Below are 24,566 nucleotides of genomic sequence, written 5' to 3'. Positions count from 1 at the left end.
GTCAGCGGTCATTCATTATTTAATTTTGCTATCTTCCTTCTGTGTGCAACCTGGGATGCCAATATGTGATTCCAACTACCAGGGAGCCAGCTTGCGCATTCATTCTTTCATTTCACCCAGCCAATTTCCTTCGCCACTCAGACATCGGAGTCAGTGACTAGTTACTAATGGGACTGCACGTGAGGAGATACCTCCACCACCTTGTTCTGCCAGCACGAAGCAGTGCTTTGCTATGTGCCCATCTGGATGTAAACCGGTCTGTGGGCAACATTGAGTAATGCTTCAAGTGGGACACTGTCAACAGCTGTTTAACGATTAGATATGTTATTTTCACATCCCAGATTTGTTGTTAGAGTTTATTATAATATGATTTAAGATCTGTTCTTGTGCATGCTGGTCAGCTTTAAAGTTTTGTCCAAAGTCTCGTTGCACCATGGCTGACTTAATTGCAACAGAACTTCTTGATGAGGTATCCGTGATTTATCTACACTGTAAGTACATGTTCATTTTGATCAGGATATGTATAAATGAGAGTTTTATAACTGGTATTGTAAATTGAGTAAGTGCATAGATAGTATGAATATAATTATGTTATTGATTGAATAGAGAAGTTACGTAGGTATTTTTTTGGTAGCATTTTGAAGTATGTTCCTTTTAAATTTTATTGCATTAAATTCATATACATACTGGTTCAAATATCATTAAATTATTGTTGAGATTTGTGTTTGGATTGACCAGAATTGTACGTCTAGACGATGCTCATGATTGTTGAACGATTTGTTGTTGTTAAATGCTATAAATCAGGATGTATATATATATGTATAAAGAACCTTGTTAAACCATAACTGTTGCAGAGCCAATTTGTTATAATCATCTTGACAAAGTTGTTTTTATAATTTGGTTTTTTAGGAGTGTGTTTTGGAAAACATAATCTGGTTTGATCTTAAATTGCCTTATTCTTCTGTACGAATGTGTGAAGTATATATCTCGTGTGTGTGTGGGGGGGGGGGGCATATATATTACGAAACTTGTCATAGCAGGGTGGCTAGGTGATCACCCAAGTTTGTAACAGTTTTGTTACACAGATGAGCAGTTTTGTGTGATAAGGTTTGCTTCAATTGATTTGATCCTCCATGGCAAAATGTGTATGTATTTTGCAACGTTATGGAGGTCATTCGCCACTTCATGTTGTTTGTGGAATGAGTCAAAAGGTTTCTGATAGCGTACACTATATTAGAGGCATGGTAATAACAAAATTACGAACCTGAAAACTCACCATTGCCTTTGTGTACTTACAGTTAACTCTCTCTCTCTGGCAGTTACTCCGCTAATTGAGAACTTTCGTTTGTCTTACTAATATTGTATAAGGATTGCAAGATATCCAACAAATGATACGAGACCTCGCATACTTCTACAATACGTGCATTGCACATTGACCCGTGGATACCAGCCTGCTTTTAGTGGTATTTGATGTAGATATTATTAATTATAAGGAAAAAAGCACTAACAAAAGTTTTGCAATGAAAATGTAAGTTTTGCCTCACCATTGAGACCTTAGGTTTGGAAATAGTATGGACATAGCGACTGGTTATATTTGCACTGAACAAATTGTCATCGAGTTGCAAAATTCTGTCTAGTACATTAATTGAACCACAGCATGATCCAAAATTTATGTAAATGAAGGTGTCCTGATTGTCCTGATCAGCTATTTAAGGGTTAATATAATTAAAATTGTTATTTCCTTGTTCTATATGACTATTTTGCATAATGTGCTCCCTGGTTTTTGATGGGGAAAAGCAACAAACAATTATATCTCGTATATAATGTGCAGTACAATGGTTTACGAGGTGTGGCTAGAAAAGAACCAGGCTGTTGCTACAAAATCTTTTATCGGTTATTTTGTACAATACAAACATTATCTCTTTCAAAGTACTCCCCTGCACTATCAATACACCGCTCCATACGAATCTTCCATTGCTGGAAGTAGAACTGGAAATCATTTTCTGAAACCATGTTCATGACCTCTGTCGCTTTGTTTTCACAGATTCTACAGTCATAAATCTGGTTTCTTTCAGTGCTGATTTGACCTTTGGGAATAAAAAAAGAAAGTAGCACGGAGTGATATCCGGCAAATAGGGTGGATGTTCTAACACTGCGATCCCATGCTTGGGAAAAAGCCTTGACTGACAATGCCGTGTGGACAGGAGAACTGTCCTGATGAATAATCCATGACTTGCTTTTCCACAAATCAGGTCGACATCTTCTTACTCACTCACGAAGGGTTGTGAACACTGTAATGTAATAATTTTGTTTGTTTTGCACTAGCTCGAATACTCAAGCGACAATCTTTTCAAATGAATTTACCGACATTTGCAATGTTTCATTCCCTTTTTGATGTGCAAGGTCGTCCAGGACATGAGTCGTCCGCGATCACTTCTCGTCCCTCTTTAAACCTTTGAAACCACTCAAACACTTGCGTGCATGATAAACACTCATCTCCATATACTTCCTTCAACAAACCATAAGTTTCTGTGGCGGATTTTCCGAGTTTCATTAGAAACTTCAAATTGATATGCTGTTCCACTTTCACACTTGACATTTTTCCGATGGAGCACAGATGTACGGTTCACTTCGTCCACAAGCTACAGCGGAACTGAGCGCCGCGCACCCTAGGAAATCACACAGTCGATAGGCAGGATATCACGTTATACACTCGTCCACCGCTTGACCTTGACGCGCTTGCGGTTTGTCGACAGCAACATCAATCAGTTTTTTTCTAGCCACACCTCGTATTAGTTGTAGGTTGTAAAGCTGTTGCTGTTCTGATAAAGAGCAAATGAATCATACCACTTCAATGTGTCACCTGTTGCAATACCACTTCAATGTGTCACCTGTTGCAATGTGGACCAAGAGGAGAATATAGTCTTGTGTATACAAGTGAGTCACCAACCCACAGGACCTCACCCCCTCACCCTCCACAGTGTTTGGCATCCCAAAGCTTTCACTTATATATTTGAGAGAACAACATGACACCACTTTTCTTGGTGTCACGAAACATTCCGTTACAGAGTGATAAATCATGGGAAATGACCATTCTACTTTTATAGTGTTCTTTTTTAATAAATATTATTAGTAAAGAAATCCAACCTGGTAATTTGTATTTGCATCTGTTGATAAATTCATGTTATATGCAGTGACATAGTAAAATAACTGGTAATCTCACTGATACACTGATATGCCTATATCAGCCTATACTGATAAGAGTACCAATTAATATCTCCCATTTTTAATATACCATGGGCTTGTAGCTTAACTGAAAAAATCAAGCTATATTTTGTAATTTTAGTACTTACTGTCATATACATTTTTATTCAACGCCTTGTTCAATTTTAAAGTTTCTGCTAAAAATGCACTGCGTTTAAGGCTTAAATATGACTATTATATTGTTAGGAGGAGGACATTCCTTGGCAGGGATGAAAAAATTACACTTGTTGCCAATGATATTTGAGTGTACGTAAATCCTCAGCTCTCCTGTTAATTCACACTACAATGGTTATAATAAAAAAAGATTTGTGACAATTCTTAAATTACACGTTATACAGAAAGGTAAATCCCCGTTCTTATGGAATGATTTAAACACTTCCTAATATTACAAAAAATTAATATTACACTCTGGAAGGAAATCTTTGCAATGGTGTGATGCAAAGGGTATAAATATGGTATTAATTTCAGCTTATCTTTTATTAAGTCCTAAAGTTAGATGTTTATTGGGAGCAATACTTTGTCTGCAATGCTGTACAACACATCGACAAATCAACAAACAGCAGATATGGTTTCCACAGGAAGGGAAGCGCAGGTAGTGTCAATCGCATGTTTCGTGTCATTCAGTGACCGTGGCTTTGTGGGGTACACATCGTTCCTCAGTTTCCCAGATGTAGAAATCTAACAGTGTTAAATTGGGAGATCTGGGTGATTATTTAACAGTTCTTACATTGCTCAGAAGAAAAATTAGTCCCCTCTGCCATTTTGGGTACCCAAATGCCTACTGCCTGGTGGACTGTGATGAAACTAAGAACAACAGAATGCCTACATACGCTCACACAAACTCAATGTAGATATTGCAGCTTGAAATAAAAAAAAGTCCAGTGAAATTATCTTTAATAGTTTCTCTGTTATTAACATTCAGAGTGTAAACACTATTTTGGGACACTGTATTTAGGTGTGTGTCGTGACTGATGTTAACTTTATAATATTACAGCACTTAAAAAGAGAAGCAAAAACAAAGCAAGGACGTTCAGCATCCATCCGCAGTATGATTCATGGTATATTTCATACCTTACATATAGTTAAATATTTGGGTAATAGGTGTATCCCACGTGCCTATGTATGTTACAGAAATTGATGCACCTAATACAGGGTTAGCACCTACAGCACTCCAATGTGTAATATGCATTATATGTATTTATCCCCTGATATTACTGGAACAATTAAATCAAAACGACTTTGGCTGGCATGTTGTGTAGCATGCATGAATGAGAGGGGATAGGAAAGTTAACCCTTTAAGTGGTTAACGACGGATATATCAATCATGCCCACCTATTATCTGAAGTGGGTATGAATCTCCAGAGTGTTTAACTTGCCATAATCACATCCAGATGGAGACCCTGCCTCCATTATGGCACTTGGCTAGCTGTGTTTATTTTGCCCTGGTATAATATAGTCCCTAGTCTGGCCATAAATACTGTTACATACTTTTGGCTTGTACTGTACATTCGGTAGTCTGGCTCATGAACCATGTTTGTTCTGAAGCATACTCATGACCATTGTGTGTTCAACTATGAAAGAGTAAGCATGTATCTTCTTGTGCTTAGCATGGAGCAGGGTGAATATGAAAACAGAGTAGCCATAATTACTCTGCATATGGTTGGAAAGTCACCCACTGAGATTTTCCAGCCCCTAAGAATCCTTAAGATCAGCCAAAGGTTTGTGTATAGAACAATCCAGAGATTCACTGAGACTGGTAGTGTGAAAGATTGCCCAAGAGTACGGCTGTTAACCTTTCGACGCCAAGGCTGATTTTCCAAGTATTTGTACTAACGCTGAACATGTTTTCAGTGGGAAATTTAAAATTCTGCATGCTTCTAAATGAAATTTTATATTTCTGGGACTAAGAACATTAGAGGTACAACTGATACCTTGTTTTGTTCAGTATACTTTTGGCTATAATCCTGATGGAAATAAAATAAATTTTCCATAATCAGTTAGAAGAAGAAAAAAAGGAAATTAACTATTTTTTTTTTACAAAAAAATTGAAATTCATCGGACTTCCAGGATGCCAGGACGTGAATTTCCAAAAGGTATCCGCATAATACCTGGTATGTTTGCCTTTGATGTGGAGAGATTTACGCACTTATTTGTAATCCTTTTGGAGAGAAATAATATTTTTCAATAGAGCAAAAAAATCCGAAGCTACAAAATATAATTTATCATCTTACCTTGACCCTGCCTGGCTGCCATGTACCTCCTACCGGCCATGGCATAAAAGTGCAGAGGGGAACATTGCATTCTGGGCACTGGAAATTTGTTTTCTTCTCTTTGCACAAAACCTGCACCTTTGCCACCCCTTTGCCTCCACATCCATGTGGAAGGCCCATCTGGGTCTTGTTGACGGACCTTGGGTACCTTGAGAGGGCTTGTCAGAGGTGCCCCTCTTCCCCTCCTCCAAGAGGAAGCTTATAAGCTGTGTCATTTTTGTGTGGTAGAGTCGATACATTAGGTTCGTATTCAGAACTATCTTGTCAAGTAAATGCATAAGAAGTTTGGTCGTCCATTTCCGAGTCCATCTGTGCTGGGAGTACGCACACGTCATTTGGTCTGATTTGTCAACATACCCCATGGACTTGTTATAGTTAACAACAATGGCAGGCTTGATAGCGTTGCCATTGTCATCATTGAAATTTCTGTCTACTGGTGGTGGTGAGTGCATGTTTGTCAGAATGGAAACTTCTCTTTTGTTGTTCCAACAGCTCACTGTCAAACCTTGCGCACAAAAGCACAAATATCTTCTTTTGAAAGATGGAAGTGCTTTCGTGTGAAGACGGGGGCTTGGATTCACAGTACCACAACACTAGATGCCAAGAGTCGCTAGTTCGCCGTACAATACAGGTGATAGAAATAGTTGTTCATAAACAATTTATGGCCAACGTTTCTTACTTTCTGTGTCAAGTCAACGACTAGCTGATGTGTCACTGTCGTTGTCTGTGTGGCTAGGTGTCTGTTTTTCCCCAGAGAAAGTCATGTTGTAAGTATATCCTACTATGTGGTCCTTCCATCTAGATCTGAAGGATCCGCTGCCCAATGACAGGTGCAGTACTCCATTCATATTGGAGGTTTGGCATAAAGATGACTACTCTGCACTGTAAAGAGATATGTCAAGAATCAGCAGTATGAGGCCATGGATGTTTCCAAGGTAAAATATTCCAGAGGTAAAATAGTCTTCCATTCGGATCTCCGGGCAGGGACTACTTTGCGAGGTTCCTGGACTAAGGATAAGGTCTACATTAGAAATAAGGATATTAAATTAGACACTTGGTATGTTCTGAGCCTTTACCGGCTGGGGCATTTCAGTGTACAGTTAATGACATAGTTAAGTATAAATTAGATGTAGTAGCTGTCGAGGAAGTTAGGTGGCCAGGAGAAGGGAATTGTAAAACTAAAAATTATACTTTTTTTCTGTGGTGGTACTGAAATTCATAATTTCGGAACAGGCTTCTTCATAAATGATAGAATTATCTCTGCTCTTAAAACAGTAGAATTTATTAATGATAGCATATCATATGCAGTTTTACAAGGTAGGTGGTGTAAAATTATTGTAATAAACATAAATGCACCAACGGAAGAAAAATATGATAATACTAAAGATGATTTTTATACAGTATAAATTTCCTCAGTATGATATGAAAATTCTGTTAGGTGACTGTAATGCACATATTGGTAAAGAAGAGGCATTTAAACCTACTATTGGTAAAGAAAGTCTTCATGAATTAAGTAATGATAATGGAATAAGATTAATTACTTTTGCGACCTCAAACAATTTAATTGTGAAAAGTACCACTTTTAAAGATAAGATATCCATAAATATACCTGGTCTTCTCCAGATGGTAGAACTCATAATCAGATAGATCGTATTCCCATTGATAAACGAAGGCATTCTAGTATAATTGACATTCCTTACACATTATTTAGTAATTGCTAAATTAAGAGAAAGACTCTCAAGGATAAATCCTAAGTAACAGATTCTGTAAGTTCTAAAATTTAATACAGAAAAAATTGCTGATGAAAGAATTAAGAAAGATTACCAAATTAAACTGTCAAATAGATTTGATGTTTTGCAGGATTTAAATTATGATGAAAATATAAATGAAACAGAGATAAATAAAAATTGGGAACACATACGTACTGCAATAGAATCAGCAGCTAAAGAAAGTATAGGATACCATAAACCAAGAAAAAGTAAGCCATGGTTTGATAATGAATGTCATAACCTAATGGAAATAAGAAATCAGGCTAGACTTAGGTGATGATACAAATCTAAGCAATTATAATAGAATAAAGCGAGAAGTTAACCACACTTTTAGAAGTAAAAAGAGAGATTACTTGAAAAGCAAAATTAACTGAATTGAAACAAACAGCAAAAACGAAAATATCAAAAATTTATGTAAAGGTGTAAATGAATTTAGAAAGGGGTGGCAACCTAAAGTAAACTTGATAAGAGATAAAAACTAAAACTGATTTTTTGGCTGATCCAAGCGATATTTTAAATAGATAGAAGAACTACTTTAATAATCTGTTAAATGTCATGTGGGAGATAAATCAGAAGTAAATGAAGTCCACACAGCAGAACCTTTAGTTCCAGAACCTAACTTGACTGAAGTTAAAGATGCTTTTAAAACATATTGTAACTTGGTGTGTATTACTCACTATTAAATAAAATAAACAACGTTAAATTGTATGAAGTTAAGTTTAACACTACTTAAGTGAGTGAGTATGAAACGTTGTTCCAAAAAAGTTTCATACTCACTCACGTAAGTAGTGTTAAACTTAATACAATTTAACATTGTTTATTTGATGCTTTTAAAAGACTAAAGAATAACAAAGCACCTGACATTGATTTAATACCAGCTGAGTTAATTAAATATGGTGGGAATTAATTAATATGTCAAATTCATAAATTAATGTATTTAATATGGAATATAGAAGAAATCCCTCAATAGTGAAAAGAATCCATAATTGTTTCTGTAATTAAAAAAGTTGATAAAATGAACTGCAGTAATTACCGTGGAATTTCTCTACTCTCAACAACATATAAAATATTATCTAACATTCTTTTAACAAGACTAACCCCATATGCTAATGAAATTATAGGTGATTATCAATGTGGATTTAAATGTAACAGATCAACTACAGATCAAATTTTTCACATCAGACAAGACACTTGAGAAAAAGTGGGAATATAATCAAAATGTCCATCAGCTGTTCATTGATTTCAAAAAAGCATATGATTCGGTCAAAAGAGATAAATTATGTAATATATTAGTCGAGTTTGGAATACCTAAGAAGCTTGTTAATATGATAAAAGTATGCACCAATGAAACAGAATGTAAAATTCGTGTCTGTATTAATGTGTCTAACAAATTTACAATTCATGATGGGTTAAAACAAGGAGATGCATTATCTCCATTGCTCTTTAATTTTGCCTTAGAATATGCTGTTAGGAAGGTAAAAGAAACCATTAAAGGACTAAAATTAAATGGTGTGACTCAGTTGTTAGCATATGTAGATGATGTAGACTTATTAGGGGATGATGTAAATACAATTAAGAATAATGGTAAAATATTTTTCAAAGCAGCTAAAGAGATATATTCAAAACCAATTAAGAAGGCTAAAAAGAAAGTTAGTTTAGTATATCCCGATTCGTCACTGATTTGGAATATCTTTATTCCAAACTGCTTGTGCTTCTTTGGGATATACTGTTTGAAGATCACCCTTCCTTTGAATAGAACCATGACCTCATACATTCGGTAGGAGCATAGTGTCTACTGCATTGGTCATTGATTCCATCATATGAGCATCTGATCTTCCACAACCTATCATAGTCTCATGCATTTGGGTCTGGGTGCTGGGAATTGTCCTCGAAATGAAGAAACCTGAGGCTATGTAAAAATCGGTCTCTGCAGATAACCTGCCTGAACAAGAGGATTGAAAACAGTCCGTGACGTGCCCATTATCCTTTGATTCTGTCTGCCCTGTGATGCCCCATTGCCAGAAGAACTGAAAGGAAGGTGAAGAAGTCGTAGATCATTAAAGGAGTTGCTTGTCTTGTTGTCCCATGTTTCACAACATGCTGGTCTTAGTATCTTTGGGTTTCCACAACAAGTAGACGGAAAAGTGTGTCTGTGAACAGTAGTCGGAAGAACTCAAGTGGAGATGAATTTGCATCCATGGAGGCAGTCCCACCGTGGTTACCTGTAAATGGTAGGGAAGTAAACTCTTGGTGTCGTCCAGTTGGTTCATGCCATTTCGAGTCATCAGGAGCAGAAGTGCTTGCGTCATCCGAAGATCCACCCTGAGTCCCTTCATCGTCACTGGACTCACTCCCCAAAGTCATCAGGTTTGGTGATGTCTTCATCTCCCCATTCTGAATCCGTACCTAATAACTCATTGCCAATTTCACTCGGTGACAAACCAGGTCTTCTTGCCATCTTATACGCCCTTTACTCTTGTTGGAGGAGAAAAAAGCCTCAATGCTACAACTTCCTGCTGGTCACATGCCACAAGCTGGGGAACACATGTAATGAACAAGAGTTCAAACTGGAATAATTTCAATTCGTCCAACTTGCTTTGTTGGTCTGTCATACCCTCAGCGGCAACTTACCTAAGTAAATATGTGACGCAAGGGGCAAAAAATAGCATGACCGACAGAAACAAGGCAAGTCATGCAACAATACTTCCTTTGTAATCCTACGGTGCAGTTTTGTGAAACAGCAAAGAGCAGTGGGCTATTTTCCTTCCAACCCTTTGTTGGTGGCTAGAAGCTATTGAAATGCTTTCTCTGCTGCCTCCCCCTTCCCCCCTCCCTCGGCTTCCTAACCCATGCTATTGGCACCAGTGATATCGGAAGGTCGTACTTCTATTGCCAAAAGTGTGTTTCGAAACACCAAAATTGAGAAAGAAGCCATGTTTTCGAAACCAATAAATAAAAAAATAATTATTTTTTTCGAACATCCCCCCCCTAAAAATAGTAACAATGAAACTAAACTTTTTCTAATTGTTAATTACATACCTCTAGACTCATGCAGAACTCAAAACATGTATCTTCGATCATTATCCAAGTTGCAGTATGTTAAAAAGGTAACATACTATGAGAAAAAGCTGCTTGTGTCACCTTAAGAGAAATACCTGCTGTGACCCCCATGTCACAGCCCCTCTAAGGGTTCAAGCAGTGGTGGCTCACGTCCACCGAAATCACATCTGAAAGCAAGTGATAATGGCATGGAAGCTGAACATTTCACAACAATCAATGTCCATGGTACTTAATGAAGACTTTGGACTTGGAGCTCACCGGTGGAGTACTGGACTTCCTGACACCACAAGTGAAGAAGCAGAGGGAACTGAAATCAAGATGGCTCCTGCAGCTGCATGGCACCAATTTGCATTGTAAGATCCTCTTCACTGAGGAGAAAGTGTTCACCACTGAAGAAAGTTTTAGCTGACAAAATGAAAGAGTGCATGCTTCAAGCTCTCGAGAAGTTTGTGAGAGAGTTCCCAAAGTTCATAGATGCCCCCCCCCCCTCAGTCATGGTTTGGTGGGGGATGAGCTATGAGGATTCTACCAGGCTTCATATTTGTGAAAATGACTTTAAAACCAGCGCAAAAGTGTATGTGGAAAGTGTCCTGGGCCCTCTCGTGATGGAGTTGAACCAAACAATTTTTCACAATGAACGCTGGAGCTCCCAGGATGTTATGTTCCAATCAACTGCAGGGTGTGAGTGGCTCAACACTGTGTCTGTAAACAGACACATGCAGATGAGTATTGAAATACTCAGTATTGAAAACCTGTGGGGTGTGAGCGACTCGACACTAGGCCTGTAAACAGGTCACACGGATACCAAGAAACAACTCCTTTAGCAATGAAAATTCAGCATACTTATACTGGTTTTCTGTACTCTCAAACCCCTGACTAGCAAGTTATGAAGACAAAATCTTTCTCAAATTACAATAAAATGTGCAGTTTATACATAAGTTGGGTTTGATAAATTATCCAAAAGGTTCTGGTACATATTTTTTTAGTTAACAAATACTTGTACATCGATAAGTATCAAATTAAAAATTTCCGCCATTAGTTTCTTACATAAAGGTTAGTACATCAGCATCTTTATAATATTTAATTGACGTCATAACATTTAGCATATCACAACAATCAACTCTACTCTTTTGGTCATAACACATCTTTTAGTTATAAACTTTTAAACCTTGCACCTTATACATTGTTTCCTTTCTTTCTTTATAAATGATTTAACAAATTTATCAAATTAAGCAGGGTGTAACAAGGAAAATTGTGCTCCAGCTCATAAAGCAACAATGATGCAACTGTGGCTGGAGGCAGACATATTTGATTTTACCTCCATTACTGATTGGCCATCTGCTAGCCCTGATCAAAATCCCAGGACTACAAACTGCTGTAAGTGTTAGAGAGGATTGTCAGCAAGAAGAGGTGCCCTATCATTGAAACTTTAAAGTACTCATCGATGGCAGCAGGGGTGGACTTTCCCATCGAGACTATCCCTGCTGCATTAAATGCCTGAGCAGAGAAATTTTCAACCTGTGTGAGGGCAAGAAAGCGGATATTTTGAAAACTGATTGGTGCTATTTGTGTGCAATATATGTAAGTGTAAAATACTAGAAGAAAATTTAAAAATCTGAAACCATATTCAACGTATTCACAAAAGAGCTAGAAGCAGATGTGTGTACCGATTCAGGAGCCTCTTGAGCATTTTTATTGATTGATTGAATTAGAATATTTTTAGGTCATTTTTCTACCACTTTTGGGTAATCACAATGATGAAGATGAGTAATGATATTATGGAAAAAAGAACACCTTTTGGATCGAAATTGTAGTAGACTGACAAATGATTCTTCAGAAATTGCTTTTTAGTTCGTCTATCTAATTTGAGTACAGAAGCACTGGAGAGTTCGGAAGTTGATGACCTAAAACATCTCCAAAAATGACCTTTAGAATGACCATAAAATTATTAAAAAATGACCTACAAATATTTTTTTCTCTTAAAATGAAAGCTTGTTTTTTCATAAATTACAAGCGAGTAGTTGAATAAATCGATACAACTTTTTGTTTGGTTGTTTAGTTGTTTGAAGTACTGAAGAAAAGGGCAAAATACAGTTAAGTGCTAATGTAGTTTTCATTATTCTTACTTCAAGGTCACATAAAATACACCTCAAGGTTTTTTGTGTATAAGTCATTCACCTCCTTTCAGAGTGGGCCTTACATGAAACAGTAGTCGGTCAGCATCTGAAAGTATCGTTGTGTTTTGCATACATCAGATTGTAATTTTTTTTCATGTTGTGACTAATTTTACTTACCTTGAAGTAGGTTCATAAATTTGCTGGAGGTAAAATACATTTAGCCATAATTAATTATTTAATCCAATGCCAAACATTTCAGTTGAAAGTAATATTGTGCTTTTTTATTGCCCATATTTTTTATTAATGACGAACTTGCTTCAAAAAAGACCATGTCAGGAAATTTAAATATGATTTATAAAATATGTGTGTGATACTTGTGCAATAATTGGTTCTTATTTTTTATTAATGATGATAATTTTTTTTGTAAACATTATAATTATTATATGATTGCACCTATATAAACAATAAAGAAAGGAGTAATTCAATAACAAAATGGTTTCTTGAATTTTGGATTTAAAAGAATGTGTGGACCTATGAAGCTACTTTCCTCAGGTAAGTAAGTTTGGCATGGTGTTGCGCAACAGTCCACCCTTACTGAGTCGCTTTGGGCAGGAAAGAACCCAAAATAAACAGCTAAATTGGCTCGTAGTCCTGGGTTCCCATCCCGTTCCTCACCAGAGCGCTTGGAACCAAAGAATTCACAGGCAAAAACTTACTGAATTAATGTTGCGGGTGATTGCTGAAACTCGCAGAAATGGGCTTTATACATTTATTTACAATTCAACAAACAAGGCTCAGATTCTTCCATTAGTTCGCTAATTTACATTTCTCTTATTTGAGCCCCATGGTGGAACTGCGGCGTGGAAGTTAGCATCGGCGGAACCACCTCGGGATGCTTTTCCTGATGTTAGATCGCTGAAGACCAAAAGATCACTATCCCTTCTACTATTTGTTTCACATACACGCACACACTGTCCCTCAGTCTGTCAGAGAGGCCATATTTATACTTCCTCCCTCGTCGCATGGGGGAGGGCTGAAAGTTCAAATCTTATTGGCTCTTTTAAACTACACTGAACCATGGAAGAAACCCAAGCATACAGAATTATACACAAAATAAAAACAATAAAAAAAAAAACAATTACTGTTTGTAAGAATGGGTAAGGTAGGGTTAAGATGGGCATGAAGGAGATTGCTTAGGATGAAGAGTGGATTGATCTTGCCCAGGATAGAGACAGGTGGAAACGTACACTGGTGCAGCAATAAACCTTTGGGTGTAGGAATACCAGAGAGTTAGTTAGTTCCAATATGAAATTTCAAATGTTCGCCAAAGAACTTAAATGTAATGTGACAATTAATAAGAAAAGGCTGTGTGCTACTTACATATGGTATTTTCCCTTCATTTTCAATTTAGTTGGTGTTAAAATTTGTATGTTTATATTTTCTTGCAGATATGGTTGGGGACAATAAAGTGAGCGTAGCAGATGTTGTTTTGGAGAGGATTGAGAAACTGTACTGCAAGAAGCATGGAATAGAACAGTAAGAATATATCATAACAACATTGCCATCTTGCAAATGCACAGATGAAAAATAATTTCTGTAAATTTTATGAACTGACACATCAAATTTCATATACTGTTTTCAGTAATAAAATCAGGGTTGGCCCAGTTTTCCCCATGTGAATGTTTCAGGAAAATATACCTAAATAAAAATTCAAGAAACTGTCGAAAAGTGTGTGTGTTTTTTAAATAAAATTTTGTAAACTATTGCTTTAAATACTTGAAGGTTTAATGAATGTCAACAGTTTAAGAAAACCTGTTTAAAAAAGCTTTTAATACTCCAAATATTTAATGTAGTAGAAGTCACAGTGAATTTTATGAGCCTATTTTTAAGAGAAAATAGAAGTACATATTTCCAAAATTTGGTTGAAATTTATTATTTACTTATTTTAAACTTCATTATATCATTGCACATTGTAAAAATAAAATCCACTCTGTGGTCAAATAGGGACTTTCCATACAGTTTAAAGTTGAATAAACTGAAATGTGTTGCCTCAAGGACTCCAACCCTGGAAACTGATTACAAAGCAACAGCATTAACCATTACACCATCGAGGAAGCTTAGAAACTGTTGGTCAAATATTTTAGAACAAAATATTTTGGTTAATTTAGTTTAATAATTTTAAAGGTGTGAGATCTTCATTATGAATTCTTTAACTATGATGACAGAAATGTGAAATCTTTCTATTTATTCAGGTAGTAATGCTATATTTTTGATAAATAAATTAAAAAAATATATAAATACATTATAATTTAGTCAAGTTAAACAGTAAAAATTAAGGATGGGACCGATTAATCGGTACTCTATCGGTATCAGCTGATATAGGCATATCGGTGTATCAGTTTATCAGTAAAATTACCGATTATTTTACTGATACAATACACTTCGGTAGGAACTGCTTCCCAGACATTAGCCACACAACCATCGGATCGTCACATCGACACAACATGTAGCATGATTCATCACTCCACAGGTTGTTTTTCCATTTTCTAGGGACCACCGGCAATGTTCTTTACGCCACCATAATCGACATATTGTGTTCCGGGTAATAATCATTGGCTTATATGCTGCAGCTCTCCCATGGAATCCCAGTGCCATCGCCTCTCACCAGATGGTATGGCTACTGACATCATTTCTCGATACCAATCAAAAGTCTGTAGCCACACTGTTCAATGAAACCTGCTGGTTTGACTTCACCACACCCTGGAGCACTCGACGATTCCAATTGGTCAATTTTTTTGGCTTCCTGGGTCGTGGTTGTGGTTTTATCTTACCATCACTTTTCCATGTCACCACTACATCAGTGGCTGTTGAGTTTGGTATCTGAAATCTGTCCGAATCTCTCGGATGGAATGGTTGATTCCATGGGCACTCATATTCATACCCCATTCAGCCTCAGTCAGCTCACATTGCCTGCTCATTTTGACTGCTGGCAGTGGTACACATGTCTACAGTGTGCCCTTCATGATGTGTACAGTGTCTACAGTGCACTCACTGCCATGATGTGTATGGTGACACATGGGCTTACAGTTACATGAACACATCCTTACAGTTCAAGAGGTGTTTGGTCATTATTGGCAATTTAGTGTATATTACATGTTTCAAAATCTTATGCGAATTTTTGTTGGTATGCCCATGAAAAATTTGAAAGTAATGTGATCACAATTCAGTGTTATTAAATTTTGTAGGACAAAACATTGATTTTTGTGTATTATCTTTATGTAAGATGTATTTCTTAAACTATGCTTTTTGGTAGTATTTTATGTAAACCTGTGATATTTTATGTTGTAAACATTTTGTACCATCACATTTGTTAATTTTATAAACAATTAAAGTGTACCTGTAAAATGAACCAAAAGTCAGAGCATACATGAAATACATGAACTCTTCTCCTCGATTATCTGAAATATTGCTTTTGTAGCATTCTAAGTTAGATTTGTGATATTGCAGTTCAATTTGTATGTTTTACATTGCTTTTGTTGCCTCTTAGGCTAACTCCGATGATGAGGATAAAATTGTTGGAAGGACACTTACAAGTTTAGTTTGTCTCACAAGGTTTCTTGAAGTTAACCTTAACTACTATGGACATTGATAATCACCAACCACTAAGAGTCGTCTGTCACACGTCTTTTGATTTTGAACTTCAAACTTCACCTCAATTTTATGTTTTTCATGGCACCAAGTTGAAAAAATTTACAATGCGGGAAAATGTAAAATGGGGGTAAATTTCTTAACATCTTGCTCTGTTGGGACCATGATGATTGAATGCATAATGCAGTAAAATGTAAAATCGGGGTTCCACTGTAACTGTTTTGCTATTTTCAATTTCTGATGTGTTTTTGTGACAACACTGTTGTAGAGTACTATTGTAAAGCAGTCTTCAATTAATGTTTCATTTTGTTGATTGAGTGTTTGTCTTAAGTATTTATGCACAGATATGCCTAATTGAAATTAGACCTAAAGTTTAAAGTGGGATCTTAACCACTATGTGCCTTCACCAGGTATTGAATTTACACCATCGGGCAGGTTGGAGGGTTCCGTGAAATAAAGTAAAGGAGAAAGGCAGGGTGGTCAGATGTGGTAGTTAAGGGTTTAAGCAGGGAAGAGCCTTTCAGCATTTGCTTTCCCAAGCTCATCTTTTTCAATAGTTTCCAACTGCCCTGTTGTTTGTATTATCATATTATTTATCTAGGATTTGCATTATTACAACATATTTTTAAAGTGTTCTACAAAATATCATATTCCTAGAACTAGAAGTATTTTTTCCCCGTTAAGAACTGGCCTCACTGATATAGTGGATAACATTATCACCTTATAGGCTAGGCATCTCAGGTTCTATTCCAGTTGGTGCACAGTGTACAGTGGTGTACACTTTAAATTGTAAGTCCAGCATCAAGTGGTCTTAAAACAAACTGTCGCCAATAAAATGATTGCAGTTTTTTATAAGTGTACCTGTCTGCATGATTGTTTTTAAGGAGAGGCAAACTCACCACCACTAAATTTACAACTATTCATGAAAGCTTGAAGCAAAAATAAAATAGTTGCAAAAAAATTCCTTGGTCACATTCAGATGTGGTATTTTGCTTCACCAAATTTGTCATGGGGTTGAATGTGGCCCTGCAAAGCCAGAACTCGCAGGTTCCAACTCTCATAATTGATCCTCCCTCATTGTCATGATTAACCCTAAATGGACTCTGTTACCACTTACTCTGTGACAACAACCAATTTTTGCTGATATGTTTTACTTTAACACGTAATAATAAAAACAGGAACAGTTGATCACAATGTGTAGTAATTAGGGGTCAAATATCAGATATGCAATTTTCAAACCTGCAAATTATGATTTTCTAAAATTTTGCATATTTTCATTTTTTTCAAAATTAGGGGTCTTTGAAAAGTGGTATTTTTTCGTGCTTCGCTGCAAATGTGGTCTACCAGTGTCCATAGGACAGATGCTAGAAGCGATTTTCTAGATTCCCCCCCTTCCCCCATATATAGCAACGTTGCTTTCCTTTTACAGTATTATTATTTTATTTCCCCAAAAAGTATCTGCCTATTTTCTAGGTGACTTTGCATGCTTGTAGGAATATACCAATACTCCATACTAAATTTTTTTTGTTCATTTTGGCCTGTTTCAGTTGCCACAGGATTCTGCTGAATATTTTTTTTTTTCTGTAAAATTTCGATTTTCTTCTTCTTCCTCCTTTAACTTTGGTTATTGGGAGGTAAAATGAATAAATTTCATTCCAGAAAAGAAAATTCCATTCAAGGAGGAAAGGCTCTTGTCTGCTATAGGTTAATATGCATGATTTCTTATTCAGTAATTATTAAGACCGCATCATAGTAGTACTGTCAAGCAATTATAAAGAAATGAGAATCCTGTAGACATTTTACTCTGTGACATCATCTAGAGTCGAACAGTTATTTTATTGCATGGGGCAATATCAGTTCAACATTGCTTAGTTGGTACTGTTAAGCATCAACTAGGAAATATCAGAATTTCAGTTTCATGCATCCAAATATTTTTTTTTTTAAATATGTAGTACAATATCACATGTACAAATAGGCAAATATTCTGACTTTTGGTACAGTGGGATCCTTAAGTATTACCGTGCAAATTGTCCATCACCATGTTCGTGCAGTTTATTTGACCCAATAAGAGCTTCAAGAATTAAAAGAAAACTCAAAATAAGCTGTTGACAACTTCTGCATCAGCATACATAAAAATCTATCGCTTAAAAACACACAGGATGTAAGAGAAAAATTAATGAAAATAGTCATGGACAATTTGCACAATAATACTCATGGATCCCACTGTACATGTTTTACATGACATATGTTACTCTAGCATTTAACATCACCATTATGTTTATTAGTGTTATTTTGTACTCAGTTGTACCTGAAGTGCAGCTTTTACACTTTATATTCATATCTTGCTTTCATGAAATAAATTATTTATAAATTTTATTGAAGTAAATTTCTAATTTCCTTAGAACTCTAACCTAACTGAACTCTGATTAGTAGGGTGTAGATTTAGGAACTAAAAGACACCAAAAATGATGAAAATAGGACACTTAAAAGGCATCCCAAAATAATAAAAAAAATACATTAAAATAGGCATTTAATATGAACTTATTTCAATTTTCTTCTTCCAATGTACAGTTATACTCAGATCATGGCTAAAGGCTGGAGGGGACAGTATTCCTAGAAAAAAGACCATCAGTGGCAGGAGAAGATGGTATAATGAGGGCTGACTATTAATAAAAAATACATGTAACCCTATTATGACCAACCAAAGTTAGGGCATACATTCCCAAAGGCATATTAGGATCATAAAAACTCGAATTTACAAAACAAGATGACAGCCATTTGTAAAGATTGTAAAATTTCTTATTAGATGCCAGTATGGCAGCCAAAGTGAACATGTGGCTTCCACTAAAAATTCAAAATTTTCATTATTACAAGGAGAACATTGGAAATAACGTTTTCCCGTGTACTGTGAAACTCACAGAACTCAAAAATCATATCCCAGAGCCCAACTTTACTAAGTAAACTTTTTTTTTCACTATTTTTCAAATTAACATTATCTTGATGCTCATTTGTTACATCCAGGTAATCAACACCAAAAATTCCTAGGCTAGGGTTAGCTAGCAGGCCTAGCAAGGCCCCAAAGCCTGAAGGTGAACTTTAAGCTGCCTTGAGCAGCCAATCAGAGTTCACAGAATCTCTGACGTCATAGGAAACCACCATTCCTTTATTATTTTGTGGACAGCAGTCCTCACTCTCAGTCAGGAAGCAGCTTTGGTGCAGTGCACTTCTATAGATAGCGAGTTGTTGCATCAACACATGCTTATTAAAGTACCTTGGACCATGTGTTCCCAGTGGAGATTGAAAATCCCAGCATAAGTGGAAGGGACACTCCACAGCAAGTGATTCAAGCAATGGAACAGCTTAGTGTGTATGTAAAAGTGACAAATAAGAAGGCAAATTCCCGCCAAATAGTGGAGATGGGAATCCATTTGCATCAAGTCTCATGGTGGCAATCGGAATTCAAATTTGTCATCATGACATATAAGTAACTACCAGCCACTCATACCACCAAGATTTTCAGCCATCCGCACATGTTAGTTCCATCTTGGAGCCTGCTATAGCAACTTCACTCTCCCGTGAGCCACATGTTATGAGAGTGTAAAAAGTTCTGAATGTATAGATGAGCCAGAAATGTGTAAGTACCAGTCTCTCTCTTTTTTATGTGGGTCTGTAAACATTTGTGATTCGTGTGAACTATGCATCCCTTGTACACAATAAAGATGTCATTATAGAGTAATCTTGATCTGGGCTCTATTATTTTAGTGACTAAGGTTTTGCATTGGCGCAGCTGAACTACCATGTAATGACGCACCTGATTCTTTTGATACCAGTGTGCAGAGTCTCCCACTACTGCTAATCGGGAACCCATTGTATGGGTAGTTCAGGGCTGGAGTTCATTCATGCTAGCTGAGCAAAAACGAACTGCAGCCGGAACCGTCGTGTATCATAAGATTATGAGACTCGGTACAGTGTCACTAAAATGATGTATACCAGATCAAGATCTCTAGGTAGGCAGCCTGGCAGGCCAGGAATCCTCCGCAAGTGATACTGGTAAAGCCCAAGTGGAAATTGAAAAAACCATGTTCCAAGAGCTCAATGCAAGTATTCAAAAGCAATGCAAGGAGCTCAATGAGAATCTGCTAAAACAAAGTGCCAAGTTGCATGCAGATCTCAGGAGGGAATTATAAGGGTCACCAATGAAACTGTTAGGAAATTAGATTGCATGTGTGAGGGGCTTGAAGCCACATTGAAATAAAACAAATGCTAGACACTGTGACCAAATCGGTTTCTGCCATCTCTGCAAAGCTGCAGGAGTTGGGAAAATGTACTGAGTGCATTAATTAAAGGGTAACCTAACTTGAAAACCAGGTTAATAGGAATTACGTTCAGCTTAACGAGAAAATCAGAGACCTAAAGGAACGTTTGAATGCGATCCATGACCCCAACACAAATGAACTGTTAAGTAGGGTGGAATAATTAGAAAATATATGTAGAGAATTATGTGCTGACCATGCAGCCATGATTGAAATCAGAACAGTTGCCAGGGTCCAAAAGCAAATTGCAGCTTGGGTTACAGCCATGGGTGCCCACAGAGGGGTACTATGGAGCAGACTGCGCCATCGAAATTTTTTGGGGGATTTTTTCCCTTTCAAACAACATAAAATTCTACATTTATATATTTTTTGTAAAATATGTCTAAAACTTTTACACCTTAAATGCACCATATTTAATCCATTAGATGAAGAAAATGAATTACTTAGGGGCAGGGGTGCTCACAGGTGGGCTTGTGGATGCCTTGCATCCACCCAATTTGGGGGGGGGGATTTTTATGATAAAAATTTAATGTGAACAATCTCGTAGCATTGGACACAAGTTACCCTATTTAGGAAACTATCATGTACAAATATGAAATTGTGTATTAAACTATCCTAAGTAGTTGGCTCCTCCTAAATTCTTAAAAAATTACCTCGGAACATCGACATATTGTTGATTGTCACCTATACAGTAAATGCAACTCCAACTTGCTACGACTTGAAATCATGTGAATTGATTGTTCCTAGAGCATAGCCCTACGGATAGGACAGTAGAGTAGAGTATTTAAAGCGAGGGAGGGAACCTATACCTGAACAGCAACCCTACAGATCAATTTTTACAAATTTCAAGCACAGATGAGACGGGTAACCTCAGGTTGGATATATTTTCATTACTGTCCCTGCAATAGCGGAAGGCTAGCTATGGCTCTCCTCAATGGGCACATAAAGGTCTACGTTAAAACTACTAATGTCATGACAACTTGAGAATGCAGGACTGGCACAAAAATTCAAAATATACAAACTCAACAATGTATGAACAAAGCACTGTACCAGAGATTGGTAGAGAAGTGCCAAAAAAAAAAAAAAAACATTAAAGAAATTATCGTTGCACATGAGTGTTGGTCACAAAGCTACATTGCCAGTACAAAAACAAAAAGGGGCCACACAAAGTGAACCGTCAAAGTAGTTACCCAGAGCATCCGTAACATGCTGTCAATGATGTGGGAGGCGTCGAATACCATCCACCTCATCAGGTGTGAGTCGGGACATCTGGCGTTTCATGGCGATAACAATGCCCTCTCTAGTCAAAAAACATCTTGGTGGCCTCTTTACTCTGCGCATGAGGTCGAAATCACACGTGGACACATCCGGTGAGTATAGTGGGTGCTCTACTACCTCCCATCCCCAGAGGTCGAGATGCTCCAGTACGCACGCTGTTTTATGCGTTGTCGTGAGAAATGATGGCATATTCCAAAGGATCAGGATGATGTCCATAATGGCTTCCACCAACTCCATGTGGCATTCTCGTGCAGTCGTAATGGCTATTTCCACATAAGAACGCTGTTCATGCCTAGTAACTTCCATCTTGTTTTTTACTGCCAATGTAGTCTTCTGACTAATATACACAGGTAGAACAATGCTTTTTTAAAATATTGTTTGGCACCTTGCCATCAACCCATGACACACATGACCTGTATTGTTCAAGTAAGACTTGAAGCTTTCCTGGCGACGAATGATAAATAGATTCTCTCGGGCTGTCGGCCAGGTGAGTTGTGGAAAATATAGTATTGTAATATATTGTTCAGTTTCATACAGTGTTCTTCCATTTGTATAGTAGAATTTTTGTGCCAATCCTGCATTCTCAAAAAGTTGCACAAAGTTTACATTTCTCGGGTACCTCCAACTCGACAATATACCGCTTCATCATGGTATTAATGTTTCATGAGTTGTTAAATGAACTGTTTCCACTGTACTGGTTTGGTGGAAGAGGATATAGTTAGGCGATTTAACCTTAACAGTAATTGAATGGAACATTAGTGTAAAAAATCCAACCTGAAACATTCACTCAAAGAATTGAACCTAGGTCTCCCAATTAATAATTTGAACTCCCATTTAATTGCACGAAATGGAACGTCCAAGATGTCTTCGAATTCCAACCGACTGCCTGACTGTAATTTTCTTGTCGTTTGATAGCATAGTTATGCATTACTTACAATACCTTTGAAATTCATAGCTTTCACATAAATGCAGACTTCAAAGGAAAGTTTGGTATTGACTTTATTTATCTCTATGTGCAACAGAAAGCAACAGAACTTCTGTTGTCTGCTTCTATTGAAATCAAATGGTGTAACCCCACTACAGGGAGTAGATTGATTTGTTGTTTTAAGTCCCCTTTATGCACAGAAAGGCTAATTGGGACTGGACCTACAGTTTAAAGTGGGATCTGAACCACTATGTGTCGAACCCAGGACCCCTTGATTACAAGGTGACAACGCTACCACTGCACCATTGGGGAGGCCTACCCACTAGAGGAAAACATGTGGAACCAAAGCAGGGAATTTCCGGTTACATGTTATCGCCTATTGAGATGACGGAGAGGTGTCTCTTGCATTCTGTTGCCGCGTTTCCTGTCTCTCAGTGGTCGTTAATCTTCAGACATTTTAGTGGCAAGCTTCAAGCTGCCAAGTGTGAAATCTTCATTCCCTCCCTCTCTTGTGAGCGTCCTTTCTCTCTCTTAAAGATCATTTTTAGGTAGGGTAGGTTGGGGTAATTTGGGTATATAATTTAACATTTTTCGAAATTAAAGCCTTCTAGTTAGTAACCATAATAATTTGTTTAATGATCTTGATATACGTTAGAAATCTGACTTTCCCCAGTGGTTTAATGTCACTTTTATAAAAATTAACCTTTTATTGTTACCATAGTAATACTTTGTTTATCTATACCCAAATTACCCCAGGGACGGGGGAAAGTGGGTATAATATGAAGCATACATTCTAAACCTCCAAATTACCCCATCCACAGGTAAATGCAAGTAACCTAGGAAAGGAAAAATATACTAACATGCGAAGAATATTATTTATATATGAATGAAAAGATGAAAAATAGATAAAACGTGTAGCCTAAATTAAGTTACAATAGAATAGAATTACTTGTTAAATTTAAAATACCTCCCATTAAAATCAGGGACAGAAAACACTTCACAGATTTGTCCTTCATCCACCCACTCAATATCATCTTTTTCTGGGAAGATATAGAGGTAACCTTCTTTACATTTTGTAAGAAACTTGACAGAGTAGTGATTTCTGCTCCGAGCATCTTGGGCTGTGACCTGCCCCCTGTAGTCTTTTACAACCTGTCCACATTCACTTTGGTAGTTTACAGCCACCCATGGCCCTGTTATGGTATTACATTCTAATAAGCTATCAATTTGCAATGCTTCTTCATCGTCACATTCAAAGTATATCTTTTTAGAGACTTTTTTACGGCTTGGTTGTTATATTTTCTTTTTATTACCTTCATTCACAACATTTTGTTCACTTGCATTTTTCTTCAATGTTTTCCCTTTCTTACATCCTCTTCTTCTTTCAACCTCTTTACAACTTCGTCTGTTGTAAGTACCTCATCAATGCTATTTTGCACTCTTCGTCATTTTGTTTTTGAGTTTCTTAGTGCTCCCTTAACATCAGTTGGTTGTTCAGGGGACAAGGTGTTAATAATAGCTTCTCTTAGTTTTTTTCATGGAAGATGGGTTTGATGTCTCAATTGGCATAGACCTACTGGTAGTAATATGTGATGGCCCAGGTAAGTTCAATAAATTATTATTAGAAGTGGGCAGCTTATCTGGTACATTCTCATTTTCAGTTGATGGATCTGGTTCTTTTTCGTTTGGAGGTGTAGGCTTAGACTGATTTTCAATTGCACTCACTGTTACAATTTTGTTTGTAATGGCTGCCTTACATACTGGATATACACCAGATCCCTTGAAGCCACTGATGATATGTTCAGGTTTGAAAAAGCTCACAATAAGTTTTTTAAAAAGTTAGTTTTCAGATAACCAATTTTTGCACCTAAATTACCCCACATCACTTAATTGTAATTTATTTAAAAACCCTTTTTGATACA

The 24,566-nt window shown here is 36.9% G+C and overlaps 1 protein-coding gene across 1 annotated transcript in view; it reads left to right on the top strand.

Annotated features, from left to right (window-relative positions):
• LOC145997217 (stimulator of interferon genes protein homolog) overlaps positions 1–14,906 on the top strand; it is a 128,103-nt gene extending 113,197 nt beyond the window's left edge. Inside the window, exon 6 of the mRNA XM_083133979.1 lies at positions 13,929–14,906. Coding sequence (XP_082990105.1) covers positions 13,929–14,020 — 92 coding nt within the window. The 3' untranslated portion in view covers positions 14,021–14,906. The remainder of the gene's footprint in view (positions 1–13,928) is intronic.
• The last annotated feature ends 9,660 nt before the right edge of the window (positions 14,907–24,566 follow it).

This window comes from Lepisma saccharinum, chromosome 13 (genome assembly GCF_977018435.1).
Source record: "Lepisma saccharinum chromosome 13, izLepSacc3.1, whole genome shotgun sequence".
Lineage (NCBI taxonomy): Eukaryota > Metazoa > Arthropoda > Insecta > Zygentoma > Lepismatidae > Lepisma > Lepisma saccharinum.
This window is presented reverse-complemented; position numbering and strand designations above follow the sequence as displayed.